The sequence below is a fragment of the Macaca nemestrina genome, chromosome 1 (genome assembly GCF_043159975.1).
Source record: "Macaca nemestrina isolate mMacNem1 chromosome 1, mMacNem.hap1, whole genome shotgun sequence".
Lineage (NCBI taxonomy): Eukaryota > Metazoa > Chordata > Mammalia > Primates > Cercopithecidae > Macaca > Macaca nemestrina.
The window spans coordinates 193,288,802-193,304,610 of record NC_092125.1 but is presented as its reverse complement, the minus strand read 5'-3'; the positions used below and the strand labels follow the sequence as shown (position 1 = coordinate 193,304,610).

Genomic DNA, 15,809 nt, shown 5'->3' with positions numbered 1-15,809 from the left:
CCATCTTTAAAAAAAAAAAAAAAATTAGAATATGTGGAAAAAGGCAACAACAACAAAATATTACTGGATCCAAAATCCCTATCCCATGATAGCCTTATTTTTCTGCTCACCTTAAAAAAAAAAACTTCTTACAAGTATTACCTGTATTTGCTTTCTCCATTTCCTCTCCTCCCATCCTTTCCTCCAACTCCTATCAAATTTTCCTCAGACTTTATCAAACTTCCACCACTGCCAAAATGGCGTTTCTACATCACTAGTGACCATTGCTACAGTGGTCCATTCTTAGTTCTCATTTTACTTGACCTATGAGCAACATTTGAGACAGTGGGTCACTCCCTTCTTCTTGAAACACTTCCTTCCCTTGGTTTTGCAGATCTAAACTCTCTTACTTTTCCATCTACTTCATCTACTTCATGGATTATTCCTTCTCAGTCTTATTTGTTGGATCCTCTTCACCTCTCTGACTTAACCTGGTGCATTGCTAGAAGAAAACCTACTGAGTTAGAGCAATTTTTTTTTAGCATACTGCTGATTTTACTTTCCAGTATTTAAAGATGCTGTGTATCCTTTTAAAAGAAAACGATTTAAAAAGCGCGGGTCTCAGGTTAGCAATACAGATACCAACTCAGAAACTCCGCACCACCTTCCAAGAAGCAGCAGCGTCTGACGCCTTCCGGAAACGAGCTCCACTGGCCTTATGGGAAATGTGGTCTCCGACAGATGGCCTATACCCGGGAGGAGCCCAGGAACTCTAGGTGGACAGTTACTTCCGCACACGCGCAGTAGGACGGTAGCCGGTATTCAATCTTCAAATCAGCGCCGCGAGAAGTGCTGTCGGTGGTTGCCCCACAGTCTGTGGACAACGCAGTGACTGATCCCAGGCTTGGAACCGGAGCTGCGAGCGAGGCAGTGAAAGGGTGGCAGGTATGGCTTTGCTGGACTCGGAGGACGTAAGAGAAAGGCGGGGACTGGCTTCTAGGTTTACCCTACCGGAGATAAAACTTTACAGTCTCCAAGTGCAGTGACTTCAGGTTTGGATATGTGGGTCCTGTTCAACTCGAGTAACTGAGAGAAAGCAAGAGTTAGGCTCCGAATGGCATTGGGTAGATGCCCAGGGATCTGGTGGAACTGGGAGAGGCTCAATTTGCATTCCCGCTCTTGTAGGTCAAGGTCACTGTGTAGGAGTCTGCTCATCTAACTGTACCTTTCCTGGTTCCAAAAACATAGTTGGCCCGACCGGAGCCTGCCACAATTTTAAGCCATTTCAAGGGATCCGGTGGAAACTGTAAGCCATTTCAAGGGATCCAGGAAGAAAGCATTCTTGAGAAGCTGCTGTGCATTCGAAGGGTATTCTCAGCAATCATTTGAAGTAAATGCTATTACCATTTTGCATGTGAATTAACTGAAGCTGAAAGGTGAAATTACTTGCCTGGACTCACACAGCTTAGTAAGTGGAAGAACTGAGATTCAAACTCAGATACATTTTCTCCAGATTTCATTCTTTTTTTCACAGTATAGCATTCCTGCATAAAACAGAGTTGGGTTTATTCTCCTGAAATATTTGAGCAATGAATGCTGAGTAAATTTCAATTTGTGGTCATTTTGTAGAGTCTCTTGGTGTATGTGCAGATCTTCCAGTGCAGACTGTGTAAATGAAGGTGGGAGTTCCCGGTTTGCCCATTGTACCCTTTCTAGAGCCCCGGCAGTCTGAGCTCATAGGAGATGGGAAGTTCCTACAGAGAGAAACATTTGGAGTTTAAACTGAAGGATCCAGCTAAAAAAAACAAAAAAAACAACAAAAAAAAACTGTTCCTGGGTCCCTGAATCCAGCCTTCTCAAGAAAGCCCAACCTAATTTGCAATCTCTTATCCCAGCTTCAGAGTAGAAACCAGAGAATCACAGGAAGGAATAATTTTTAGACTTATGGAGCTTCAGAGGCCAAGCTTTTAAGTTAGTTTTTCAACTCATTCATTATTTCTTCAGGATAAATTTCTGGGAGAAAAAAAAAAAATAACCGTTTCAAGAGGAACCACTTGGTGTTAGATCAGTAGGACAGAAACATATAACATCCTTATCTAAGCTCCATATATTCCTAACAATCACAAGTAGAGATCTGTGTTCATGGAACATGGACTTTTCTGTCTTGCTAGAAATGTCTTTCTCCCACACTAGGTGGCATTTTCTGAGGCTGCAGTGTGGGTACTTATGGTCTGATAGAGCGGAGTTCTACTTTGCATGCAGTCCTGGTGTCTCAGGTCTTTCTATTCTTTTCCCCATTTCTACTTTCATAGATTTCTGTGTAAGAGCTGCAGAAAATGATCAACTTCCAGGTAAGGTATCCATCTATTCATCCAGTTATTTAAATCTCTCAAAAGTCCATATGATAAAAAGGAAATGTATGGTCAGGAAAAATGTAAACTGAATTAAAGATCAAGTCTAAAAGGAAATTTAGAAGATTGGTAAGTTGATATCCAAGTCATAGGGTTTGCAGATGGTTGGAACAAATTTGAGCTGGAAATATGTACTCAGTCTTCCTGGAAATCATAGTAAATGGATAACCAGCCAGTTAAAAAGTATTGGCATTGTCTGTGAAGATAAAGCAAAATTATTCTCCTTATAACTAAAGTTTTTCCTGACACATTTCTTTGAAGAAAATATTTTCTAATGAGTTTTCATATAGATAACATTAGAAATAACATTCACAGCAGCAGCCTGCGATAAATACAGCATCAGGTTTCCTATGACTGTCTTAAGAGTATTCCCTAGAGTAAGAACATAGTGCCAAGCAGCACTAAATGAACTCAATTTATAAGTTCAGGTATGTAGCCTTTTTAATGCCCACCTGGATCCATAAGTAAATCTTATACCTTTTCCAGTCTCTAGTTATCTTGAGCATTTACTCTTCTACATGAATTTTAAGGTCATCAAAATAACAAATATTGTCAAGGTTCATAAAGCAGTATGTTAGGTATTCTTTTTTCTTTTTTTTTGAGACAGAGTTTGGCTCTGTTGCCCAGGCTGGAGTACAGTGGCATGATCTCAGCTCACTAAAGCCTCCACCTCCTAGGTTCAAGCAATTCTCCTGCCTCAGCCTCCCAAGTACCTTGGATTACAGGCATGTGCCACCATGCCCGGCTAATTTTTGTGTTTTTAGTAGAGACAGGGTTTCATCTTGTTGACCAGGCTGGTCTCGAACTCCTGACCTCAAGTGATCCTCCTGCCTCGGCCTTCCAAAGTGCTGGTGGGATTACAGGTGTAAACCACTGCGCCCAGCCAGATATTTTTATTATGATTGCATTAAACTTAATAGGTTAATTTGGAGAGAATTCATGACTTTTCAATGAGTCCTATTCAGGTTTTCTTACAACCTGACTTTCTTACAACCTGGCTCACTGGAACCTCCATCTCCTGAGTTCAAGTGATTCTCCTGCCTCAGCCTCCTGAGTAGCTGGGGTTATAGCTGGGGTTACAGGCGCCCGCCACCATGCCCGGCTAATTTTTGTATTTTTAGTAGAGACAGAGTTTCACCATGTTGGTCAGGCTGGTCTCGAACTCCTGACTTCAGGTGATCCACCCATCTCAGCCTCCCAAAGTGCTGGTATTATAGGCATGAGCCACCACACCTGGCCCTTTTATTATAATTTTACAGGTTTTATGAGTTTCTTATTGTAATTCTTGTACATTTCTTATATTTATTCTTACATATGGTTTTAGTTGCTATTGAGAATGGGGTAGGCCTTTTTTTCATTATCTCTTCTAGTTTGCTATTTTGGTAAATAGAAAAATATGGACTTCTCTTGGCTGGGCATGGTGGTTCATGCCTATATTCCCAGCACTTTGGGAGGCTAAGGTGGGAGGACTGCTTTGAGGCCAGGAGTTCCAGACCAGCCTAGTCAATATAGAAGACTCCATTTCTAGAAAAAAAAAAAAATTAATTAGCAGGGCATAATGGCACACACCTGTGGTTCCAGCTACCAGGGAGGCTAGGGAAGGAGGATCAGTTGAGCCTAGAAGATCCAGGCTACAGCTAGCTATGATCACACCCCTGCACTCTAGCCTGGGTGACAGAGCGACACTCTGTCTCTGAAGAAAATAAAAAGATGGATTTCTCTACGTTGAATTTATATCCAACCAATATACAGAACTCTTGTTAGATCTAAGAGTTCTTTAGTTGATTCCTCTATTTCTTAGGTAGACAATCATACATTCCAAATGGAGTTTTGTCTCTTCTTGCCCAGTATTTATACCTTCCCCCATATTTTCCTTGTCTCATTGCAATGGCCAGGACTTCTAGTCACTGCAGTTTTGAATGAACAGCCATCCTGTGGTATCCATGGGAGACTGTTTCCAGAACTCCTGCAGATCCCCGAATCTGAACATACTGAAGTCCCACAGTACAGTTGGCCCTGTGGAACTCAAGGATAGGAAAAGTTGGCCATCCATATTCATGGGTTTTGCATGGCAAGAATACTGTATTTTTTTTTATTATTATTATTATACTTTAAGTTCTAGGGTACATGTGCACAACGTGCAGGTTTGTTACATATGTATACCTGTGCCATGTTGGTGTGCTGCACCCATTAACTCGTCATTTACGTTAGGTATATCTCCTAATGCTCTCCCTCACCCCAGAATAACTGTATTTTTTTTTAATCTGCATTTGGTTGTAGATGCAGAACCTGCCAACCAAGGGCCAACTGTATTCATTGCAAAAAAAAAATCTGAGTATAAGTGGACCCAGGCAGGTCAAACCTGTGTTGTTCAGGGGTTACCTGTAATTGCTAGCCAGAAGTCTTTTTTGTCCTAACTTTAATGGGGGTGCTCCCAGTGTTTCACCGTTTCCTCTTGTATTCTGGTAGATAGTTGTTTATTTTGTTTTTAATCAAGTTAAGGATTTTTAACTTGCGAAGATTATTTTAATAACTAGGAACTTTTGGCTTCATACCCTTTTTTTAAATAGCTGTCAATAATATAATATATCTTGCCACCCTTAATGTACCAGTTTAGATAATTTTTAGTGCATTTCCCAATGCTGAACTAGCTATGCATTCCTGGAATAAACCCTTCCTAGTGCTAACTTTTTCATAAAGGGTGAAATAGTGAATATTTTAGATTTGAAGGCCATACAGCCTCTGTGGCAACTACTCAACTCTGTCCTTGAAGCTGAAGTAAATGAATGGGTGTGACTACATTTCAGTAACATTCTGTTTACAAAAACAGGAGGCCAGTCCATGGGTTACAGTTTCCTAATTCCTGCTGACAATGGTCTTAACTATCTCTTTTGTGGTAGATATGTAACTACTTGTCTTTAATTTCAGTGCTTTTAACATTTATCCATTAAACATGATTTTGGCATTATGGTTAGAAGGACGTATTTTATCATGTAAAACTATCCATGTGTTCCTATTTTATTATGCTTACATGCATCTGGCATGTAAACCTTACAGTCTCAGTAACATCTTATGGCACTTACGTTTACTTTATTGATTCTAATAGAGTGTAAGATTCCTGAGAGGAGTAATAATTTTATTTCTTTTGATATCTCCAGTATAGGGTTGGTGGAGCCTCATTAAATATTTTATGAGTGAACAAATAAGAATATATAAGTGATATTTTTAAATAGCTTTATTGAAATATAATTATCATACCACAAAAGTGACCTGATTAAAGTATATACAGTCAGCCACGTGCAGTGGTTCATGTCTATAATCCCATCACTTTGGGAGGCCAAGGCGGGTGGATCACTTGGGGTCAGGAGTTAGAGACTAGCCTGGCCAACATGGTGAAACTCCCATCTCTACCGAAAGTACAAAAAAAATTAGCCAAGTGTGGTGCTGCACGCCTGTAGTCCCAGCTACTCGGGAGTCTGAGGCATGAGAATCGCTTGAACCTGAGAGGCAGAGGCTACAGTGAGTGAGCAGAGATCACACTACTGCACTCCAGCCTGGGCAACAGAGCAAGATTCTGTCTCAAAAAAAAAACAACAATTGTATACAATTCAGTGGTTTTTTTAGTGTATTCACAGAGTTGTACAGATGTCACCACTATCTAGTTTCAGAACGTTTTCATCACCCCAAAAGCAACTCCATACCCTAATTAGCACTCACTACTCATTCCTCCCTTTCCCTAGCACTAATCGACTTTCTGTTTCTATGGCTTTTCTCTTCTGAACATTTCATACAAATGGAACCATGAAATATGTAATCTTTCATGACTGGCTTCTTACACCCAATACAATAGTTTCCTCTTTTTCTTTTTTATTTATTTAGTTTTTTGAGGCAGGGTCTCACTCTGTTGTAGCTTCAACCTGCCAGCCTCAAACAGTTGTCCCACCTCAGTCTCTCAGATAGCTGGGACTATAGGTCCATATGCCACCATACCCAGCTAATTTTTTATTTTCGTAGAGACTGAGTCTTGCTATGTTGCCCAGGCTGGTCTCAAACTCCTGGGCTCAAGTGATCCGCCCACCTTAGCCTCCCAAAGTGCTGGGATTACAGGTGGGCGGCATGGCACCCAGCCCCATACAGTATTTTCAAGGTTCATCCATGTTGTAGATGTACCAGTGCTTGATTCCTTTTTTATTGCCAAATAATATTCCATCATATGGATATACCACATGTTCTTTATCCATTTATCAGTTCATGGACACCAGATTATTCCACTTTTTTGACTATGAATAACTTTACTATGAACATTTGTCTGTGGGCTTTTGTGTGGACAAATGTCTTGAATTCTCGTGGGTATATACCTAGGAGGGGATTGCTGGGTTATATGGTTACTCTGTTTAACACTTGGAGGAGGCTGAGTGCAGTGGCTCTTGCCTGTAATCCCAGCACTTTGGGAGACTGAGGTGGGTGGATCACTTGAGGTCAGAAGTTCAAGAGCAGCCTGGTCAATGTGGTAGAACCCCGTTTTTACTAAAAATACAAAAATCAGTGATGTATGCCTATAATCCCAGTTACTCAGGAGGCTGAGGCAGGAGAATTACTTGAACCCAGGAGGTGCCACTGCACTCCAGCCTGAGCGACAGAGTGAGACTCCATCTCAAAAAAAAAAAACAACACTTGGAGGAACTGCTAAACTGTTGTAGTTACTACACAGGCTGGGTATGGTAGCTCATGCCTGTAATTCCAGCACTTTGGGAGGCTGAAGCAGGAGGATCACTTCAAGCCAGGAGTACAAGAGCAGTCTGGGCAATGTAGTGAGACCCCCTCTCTAAATTTTTTTTTTTGAGATGGGGTCTCACTCTGTTGCCCAGGCTGGAGTGCAGTGGCGCAACCTTGGCTCACTGCAACCTCTGCCTCTTAGGTCAAGCGATTCTCCTGCCTCATCCTCCTGAGTAGCTGAGACTACATGCACATGCCACCATACCTGGCTACTTTTTTGTATTTTTAGTAGAGACAGGGTTTCACCGTGTTAGCCAGGATAGTCTTGATCTCCTGACTTCATGATCCACCTGCCTCGGCCTTCCAAAGTATTGGGATTACAGGCATGAGCCACCGCACTTGGCCCCAAAAAATATTTTTTTAATTGCCTGGGTGTGGTGGCACATGCCTGTAGTCCCAGTTACTTCAGAGGCTGAGGTAGAAGGATCACTTGAGTCCAGGAGTTGGGTGCTGCAGTGACCCCTGATTACACCACTCCACTCCACTCCAAGCTGGGTGACAGAGCAAGACCCTATATCAAATAAAAGAAAAGAAAAAAGAAAAAACGTAGTTGCTGTACCATTTTGCAATCCCAGTGTACAAGAGTTGAGTAATGTACAAGAGTTTCGGTCTCTCCACATCCTTGCCACCACAGGTCATTGTCTGCCTTTGATTTTAACTGTCCTCATAGAAGTGAAGTGCTATCTCATTATGGTTTTGGTTTGCATTTCACTAATGATTAATCACTAATGATGTTGAGCATCTTTTTTCTTTTTATTTTTTTTTCTTTCTTGCTTCAGTTTCAGACCCTAATGTTAAGCATCTTTTCATAGGCTTATTTACTATACACATACCAACACAGATACATACATACATATATCTATATCTATCTATAGATAGATAGATATATCTTTGGAGAGATGTCTCTTTAAATCCTTTGCCCATTTTTAAATTGTGTTGTCTTTTTATTGTTGTTTTTTTCTCCCCTCCCCCATTGTTGAATTTTAAGAGTTATTTATATATTCTAGATACAAGCCTCTTATCACATACATGATTTGCGAATATTTTCTCCCATTCTGTGGATTTTCTTTTCACATTCTTGGCAGTGTCCTATGGAGCACAGAAGTTTTCATTTTGATGAATTCCTATTTATTTTTATTGTCACTTCCACTTTTTCTGTCATATTTCACAAACCACTGCCTAATCCAAGGTCACAAAAAACTTTTTTTCTATTTTCTTCTAACTGTTTGATAGCTTTGTTTCTTTCTTTTAGCTCTCTGGTCCATTTTAGTTCATTTTCTTATATGATGTGAAATGGGTGGGGAGTCCAGTGTCATACTTTTGCATGTGGATGTCTAGTGGTCTCAGTACCAGTTGTTGAAAAGACTTTTCTTTCCCCTGTTGAACTGTTCTGGCACCAGTTGGATATGTTTAATAAGATTTTTGTTACTATCACAAAGCATATTTCTGAATCAAGCATGTAATCATTATATCTCATTTTCTACAAACTCAACAGTGAACATGATATGATATTAAGGAGCTGCCCTGATTCTCTTGCAAGTTCGCTAATGATGCACACTTTAGTTTGAAGATGAATGTGCTGTTACAGGAATCAGTGACATTCCAGGATGTGGCTGTGGATTTCACCGCAGAGGAGTGGCAGCTGCTTGATTGTACTGAGAGAACCTTGTATTGGGATGTGATGTTGGAGAACTATAGAAACCTCATCTCAGTGGGTAAGGACAATAAGTGATAACTTTTCAGTGTAACTTAGTATATACTAATAGTGCTCATCTTTTAAGATGTGTGAACGCTTGCCAATTGTGATGGCTCATACTTATAATCCCAGCACTTTGGGAGGCAGGAGAATTGCTTGAGCCCAGGATTTCAAGACCAGCCTGAGCAACATTGTGAGACTGTCTCAACAAAATTTAGCTAGGTGTGGTGGCATGTGCCTGTCGTCCCAGCTACTTGGGAGGCTGAGGTGGAAGGATGGCTTGAGCCTAGGCGTACCACTGCATTCCAGCCTGGGTGACAGACTGAGACCCTATCTCAAAAAAAAAGACTTATGAAAGCTGTGAGCATTCTCAGGCATTAATCAGCTGGGCCCTAAATTTTAGTTGTCAAAGATTCTGAGTCCCCTTTGAGCTTCACATAGTCTGCTTATGCTTCTACTTCCCAGATGGAGGAGAAGGGTCTGTTCTGGTTTTTTTTGTTGTTGTTGTTGTTTTGTTTTTTTGTTTGAGACGCAGTCTCGCTCTGTCACCCAGACTGGAGTGCAGTGGCAGGATCTCGGCTCACTGCAAGCTCCACCTCCCAGGTTCATGCTATTCTCCTGCCTCAGCCTCCCGAGTAGCTAAGACTACGGGCGCCTGCCACCACACCCAGATAATTTTTTGTATTTTTAGTAGAGACGGGATTTCACTGTGTTAGCCAGGATGGTCTCAATCTCCTGACCTCGTGATCCACCCGCCTTGGCCTCCCAAAGTGCTGGGATTACAGGCGTGAGCCACCACACCCGGCCCAGGTCTGTTCTGTTTTAAAGCCTGCTTGTTATCCTTTAAAAACCCTGAGACTCAAGGAGGCAACCTGAGTTGTGAGCTGGTTGTTTGCCTAGCACTTTATCCCCACTTCTATGTTACTTTCCCACCAACAGGATGTCCAATTAACAAAACAAAAGTGATCCTCAAGGTAGAGCAAGGACAAGAGCCATGGATGGTGGAAGGAGTGAACCTACATCAGAGCTCTCCAGGTGAGTGAGAGAAATTCAGATGGGGGTGTGTGAAGTTGAGATCCCTGTTGGTGAGTGAGGGACAGGCACCTCTGAAATTTTTCTTAGAAGCACCTCTTAAAAGCCACACACCTTTAACGTAACATCATCAGTCAGCTCCCCAAAAGCTGCCTTCACCCTCCTTTCCGCACACGTGCCCTTTCTCATTGCTCAGCTGTTGTATGGAGCGTCCCTCTCCTGTCTCCTCTGGCTTCTCACACAGCCTGTTTCATCTAGGTCCTCGCTTTGTTTCTGTTCTCTTAATTTCTAAAACCCTCATTCTTCTTCCCTTCTCAACATAGATCTTTTTCTATATACTTAGTCCTTATAATGAAGTTAAATTATCTGAATTTGAGGTGTTACTCTACCAATTACTGTCTAATCTTTTTTTTTTTTTTTTTTTTTTTTGAGATGCAGTCTCACTCTGTCACCCAGGCTGGAGTGCAGTGGTGCGATTTCAGCTTACTGCAAGCTCTGCCTCCTGGGTTCACACCATTCTGCCTCAGCCTCCTGCGTAGCTGGGACTACAGGTGCCCACCATCACGCCCAGCTAATTTTTTGTATTTTTAGTAGAGACAGGGTTTTACTGTGTTAGCCAGGATGGTCTCGATCTCCTGACCTCGTGATCCACCTGCCTCAGCCTCCCAAAGTGCTGGGATTACAGGCGTGAGCCACCGCGCCCGGCCTATATACAGTTTTCTTCTCGGCATTAATCCTGATTCTGGTCTGCTCCTAAAACCAGCATTTTATTAAGTCTGAATTCAGCTTTTCCTCTTTCATTGTAACTCCTGTCTAAATTAATCTTTACTTTCTTTGAACTCCCAAGCCAATTCTATTATGACTCTGTCATGAAAAATTTATATATACTGTCATGGATATATATTTTTTTAATCATTGTGGCTTTTAAGGCTTTTTTTTGTTTGTTTTTTTGTTTGTTTTGTTTTGTTTTGTTTGTTTGTTTTATGATAGTGCCTGAAGAGAATGATCTGTTTTATGCTGAGCATATCATGGTATACAATTAACATTTTATTAGTCCATTGTTATAGAGCCAGACATTGTGGGGGATGTTTCTTTTCTTATTTTTCTTTTTCTTTTCTTTCTTCAGTATCCCTGTCATAGCAATGTGGGGGATGTTTCTTATTCTTCCATTCAACTAGGCTTTTAAAAACGTTTCCTGAAAAGGTTCAAAGGAAACAAAATCTCATTACCATTTTCTAACTTATGAAAGGTATTTGGAACAGCAAAACATGTTCATATTAAAATATTTTCCCTAGTGGTTAGGAAAACAATATATAAATAGAAAATAAAAGTTTGGGGTTTTTTTGTTGGTTGGTTGTTGTTTTTTGAGACGGAGTCTCACTCTGTCACCAGGCTGCAGTGCAGTGGTGCAATCTCAGCTCGGATTCAAGTGATTCTCCTGCCTCAGCCTCCTGAGTAGCTGGAACTACAGGCGCCTACCACCATGCCTAGCTAATTTTTGTATTTTTAGTAGAGACGTAGAGACACGGTTTTACCATGTTGGCCAGGATGGTCTTCATCTCTTGACCTCATGATCCACCTGCCTCAGCCTCCCAAAGTGCTGGAATTACAGGTGTGAGCCACTGTGCCCGGCCCAAAAATAAAGTATCTTAAAATTCAACAAGCAAGTATGAAACATTTCTTCAGTGCACATTAACATTGCAGTTTTGTTCTAATTAACTGTCAAAATGAATGGTACAGACAGCAGCAGTGACTATCTTAGAAATTCATAGAAAATGGAGCTTAAAGTTTAAAGTATGCAAAATTTGGAGAAGTCTTTTTTTGAGGTTATGGAACAGTGGTTCCTCCCTAAAGAATATCTAAGCTCTAGATAGGATGAGAGGAGATAAAGGAGGGCAAATTAAGGTGGAGAACGAACATGAGCAAGAGATTGAATTTAGGAATCTAGAGTCCGTGGAGTAGAAGGTATTTGTTGAGGACTAGTGGAACGCATGTTCCCATGAGTGAATTCATATCTCGCATAATTTTGTTTGCCAGGCTGATGTTGAATTTTTCAGTGGATTATTGTCGGTAGAGGTAATGCAGGATGCTGCTTCCCATCTGTTGAAATAGAGCAGAAAGAAGAAAGGAACAAAATCCCGAGTCAGAACCACTCTATAAAGAAATGTGTACTGATGGCTGTAGCCTACCACTCAGTCTAGCTCCGCACAGAATAAGACACAGAGAAAGAGGCTCGGAGTATTGTACTAACACTCCACATGGAGGGAAACTTAAGCGTGGGGAATTATAGACCCCCTCTCCCCAATTTTTTTTTAATGGGAACAGATTTGGGATTTATAGTGTTTTGAGGATAGTGAAAAAATGCGAATTCAGGAGCAAAGCAGCTTGCTGAAGAATGGTTTGTTAGATTGAAAGAGGATGTAAAAAGAGTATTTGTCAAACAGAAGTATGACAGGTAGTTGTCATATATAGAAACTCAGCCGGAATAAAAAAAATAGCAAATAGAATCTGTTTGCTATTATTATCCCAAGCTAAGGATGACTTATTCTTGGATGACTTGCTGGACATTTGTGTTCCTGGGCTTACAAGTACAGGTACAAATGAATTCTAGCTCTCAGTAGAGCTGGAGCCATGACTACAGACATGCTTCTGCTGTGGTTTGCTTGGGGTTAGAGGACTGGAGATTTGAGAATGTTTCTAAAGGAAACTGATATTGTGCAGAGTGATTAAGAGGAAAAAGACATAAGTGAGAGAAATAGGGAATTATCCTACCAAGATGATCTAGAAATTAATTATGTAGTGATTTATATAACTGCCTGTTACCACCTCCTCCAAACCTAGTCTGTTCTCTGATATTTTCTCTTAACCCCTTTGCCTTTGTCTCCTTTTTTTTTTTTTTTTTGGAGATGGAGTCTCACTCTGTTGCCAGGCTAGAGTACAATGGCGCGATCTCGGATCACTGTAACCTCCGCCTCCCAGGTTCAAGCGATTCTCCTGCCATAGCCTCCTGAGTAGCTGGGACTACAGGCGTGTGCCACCATGCCCAGCTAATTTTTGCATTTTTAGTAGAGACAGGGTTTCACCATGTTGGCCAGGATGGTCTTGATCTCTTCACCTCATGATCCGCCCACCTCAGCCTCCTAAAGTGCTGGGATTACAGGCGTGAGCCACCATGCCCCGCCTATCTCCTGTGTGTTTGGCTGTCCTGTCCATTCATCAGATCGCCACAGTGGGCCCTCTTCATTTTATGAGCTAACCCTGTACCCTTGTTCAGCAGCCTTTTGACTGACTTTGTGCCCTCACTCTACCTTGTGCCTATTTTACTGTCTTTCCACAGGTCACAAGTTAAGGCATCTGTTCCCATTCCCTCTTCAGCAGTTTTATTCTTAAAGCTCAGGAGGAGTGAGACAAATAGAAGATTGCTTTCAGAATAAGATACTATATTTGAAACGATAGATGTTTTTCTCTATAACATGTTGGTGGGAAAAAGTAACTAGGAATGTTTTATTGTACTCCTTTTTAGAATCTGACTGCCCACTTGTTGATGAACCAAGGAAGCATCGGGAAAGCAAAGACAATTTTTTGAAGTCAGTTTTGCTCACGTTCAATAAAATTCTGACTATGGAGAGAATCCACCATTATAATATGAGCACAAGTCTTAATCCAATGAGAAAAAAATCATGTAAATCATTTGAGAAGCGTTTGCTACCTCATTTAGACTTACTGAATTACAATAGAAGTTATACTGGAGAAAACGCTTATGAATGCAGGGAATGCGGCAAAGCCTTCAAAAAGAAGTTTCATTTCATTAGACATGAAAAAAATCATACAAGGAAAAAACCTTTTGAATGCAGTGACTGTGGAAAAGCCTATAGCAGGAAGGCACACCTTGTAACTCATCAGAAAATTCATAATGGAGAGAGACCCTTTGTGTGCAATGATTGTGGGAAGGCGTTTATGCATAAAGCCCAACTCGTAGTCCACCAGAGACTTCACACTGGAGAGAAGCCTTATGAGTGCAGTCAATGTGGGAAAACATTCACTTGGAACTCCTCATTTAATCAACACGTGAAATCTCATACACTTGAGAAGTCGTTTGAATGTAAGGAATGTGGGAAAACCTTCAGGTACAGTTCATCCCTTTATAAACATTCCAGATTTCATACAGGAGAGAAACCCTACCAATGTATCATATGTGGCAAAGCTTTTGGCAACACATCTGTGCTTGTTACACACCAAAGAATTCATACAGGAGAGAAGCCTTACGGATGTATTGAATGTGGCAAAGCCTTCATCAAGAAGTCTCATCTCCTCAGACATCAGATAACTCATACAGGAGAGAAGCCCTATGAATGTAACAGATGTGGGAAAGCATTTTCCCAGAAATCAAATCTTATTGTACATCAGAAAATTCATACATAATATTCACTTTATGAATATGAGGCCTTATTAAATATTTGCTAAATCTTATTAAATACTAAAAAATTCATGATGATAAGTCTGCAGTTTAAATGAATTTGGAAGAGTAGATTCCCATAAAAATCAATCAATGCCAATCATGTTCTGGAAGTGATAATAAACTTTTTACAGAAAATATGACAGAAAACAACTATAAATAATAGAGCATAAAGCTTGGAAAGTAAGCATAACTTAAATAATCAAAGAACCAATGGAAACTACATTTGCCATTCCTGACTTTTAATTTTTATAATAAAATAAATATGCAAGTGTGAGTATAAAATATATACTTATACATTATATTAAATTATGCCTATTAAGAGTTTCTGCAGTAAATAACATTTTTTCTTCCAGTCTTAACATGTATAATTAATCAAGTGAGAAAATGTGGTTTAATATGTCAGGTGAATTTCAGTGATATTTTCATCCATTTGCTGGCACTTTTAATGGGCATGACAGTGTTACTGAATCTGAGTCTCCTTTAATTATACAACTGAAGACTTCTTATTAAAATTCATATAAAGATGTTTTCCTATGTATGTAAATACCAGAACAAAAAATTTAACAAGACACTAATTGAGGAGAGAAAGGTACTTGTATTCTGTATTACAATAAGTATTCAGTTGAGGAAAATAATTAAATATGTAAATAAATAATTTGCACTTCAAATATTCCTGTTCTTTTTATTTTTCATTGGTATAACTACGTAAGCTGTAAGGATAGCTTAAGTGGTTTTTTTTTTTTTGCTTTTTTTTTTTTTTGACAGAGTCTCGCTCTATCCCCCAGGCTGGAGTGCAGTGGCGTGATCTCAGCTCACTGCAACCTCCACCTCCTGGGTTCAAGCTGTTCTGCTTCAGCCTCCCAACTGGCTGGCACTACAGGTGTGTGCCACCACACCTGGCTAATTTTTGTATTTTTAGTAGAGACGGGGTTTTGCCATGTTGGCCAGGATGGTCTCGAACTCCTGACCTCATAATTTGTCCACCTTGGCCTCCCAGAGTGCTGGGATTACAGGCGTGAGCCACTGTGTCTGGCCAGCTTAAGTGGTATTTAACTGGGGTATCATCTGTATTTTATTTTAATAAAGTAGGGTCTCATGATACTTTCCAACTTTTGAGGACAGTTTTGGGGATTTTGTTGTTTTGTTTGTTTGTTTGAGGCGGAGTCTCACTCTGTTGCCCAGGCTGGAGTGCAGTGGCGCCATCTCGGGTTCACGCCATTCTCCCGCCTCAGCCTCCTGAGTAGCTGGCATTACAAGCGGCCGCCACCACTCCCGGCTATTTTTGTTTTTGTATTTTTAGTAGAGACGGGATTTCACCATGTTAGCCAGGATGGTCTCGATCTTCTGACCTCGTGATCTTCCCGCGTTGGCCTCCTGAAGTGCTGGGATTACAGGCGTGAGCCACCACGCCTGGACCTTTTGTTATTGTTTATATATAGAGACAAGATCTCACTCT

At 40.7% G+C, this 15,809-nt stretch overlaps 1 protein-coding gene across 5 annotated transcripts; it reads left to right on the top strand.

Moving 5' to 3' along the window:
* The first annotated feature begins 579 nt into the window (after positions 1–579).
* LOC105494812 (zinc finger protein 684) lies at positions 580–15,021 on the top strand. 5 transcript variants are annotated; one of them, XM_011763671.3, is made up of 5 exons: positions 580–924; positions 2,292–2,330; positions 8,755–8,881; positions 9,802–9,897; positions 13,418–15,021. In XM_011763671.3, exons 2-5 carry the CDS (start codon positions 2,316–2,318, stop codon positions 14,314–14,316), a joined length of 1,137 nt encoding a protein of 378 aa, XP_011761973.2. In that variant the 5' UTR covers positions 580–924; positions 2,292–2,315; the 3' UTR covers positions 14,317–15,021. The 5 variants fall into 5 exon arrangements, with proteins under 5 accessions (XP_011761973.2, XP_011761972.2, XP_011761967.2 ...); XM_011763665.3 differs by having other exon boundaries at positions 582–924; positions 8,662–8,881; positions 13,418–15,010; XM_011763670.3 differs by lacking the exon at positions 2,292–2,330 and having other exon boundaries at positions 581–924; positions 8,662–8,881; positions 13,418–15,010.
* Positions 15,022–15,809: the final 788 nt, after the last annotated feature.

What these genes read in the sequence shown, in the direction of transcription:
- LOC105494812 (XM_011763670.3), top strand. Translation starts at nt 8,737, where the DNA reads ATGAATGTGCTGTTACAGGAATCAGTGACATTCCAGGATGTGGCTGTG. An exon ending in TAGAAACCTCATCTCAGTGG is followed by an intron (nt 8,882 to 9,801) that starts GTAAGGACAATA and finishes TCCCACCAACAG; the next exon opens with GATGTCCAATTAACAAAACA. An exon ending in CCTACATCAGAGCTCTCCAG is followed by an intron (nt 9,898 to 13,417) that starts GTGAGTGAGAGA and finishes ACTCCTTTTTAG; the next exon opens with AATCTGACTGCCCACTTGTT.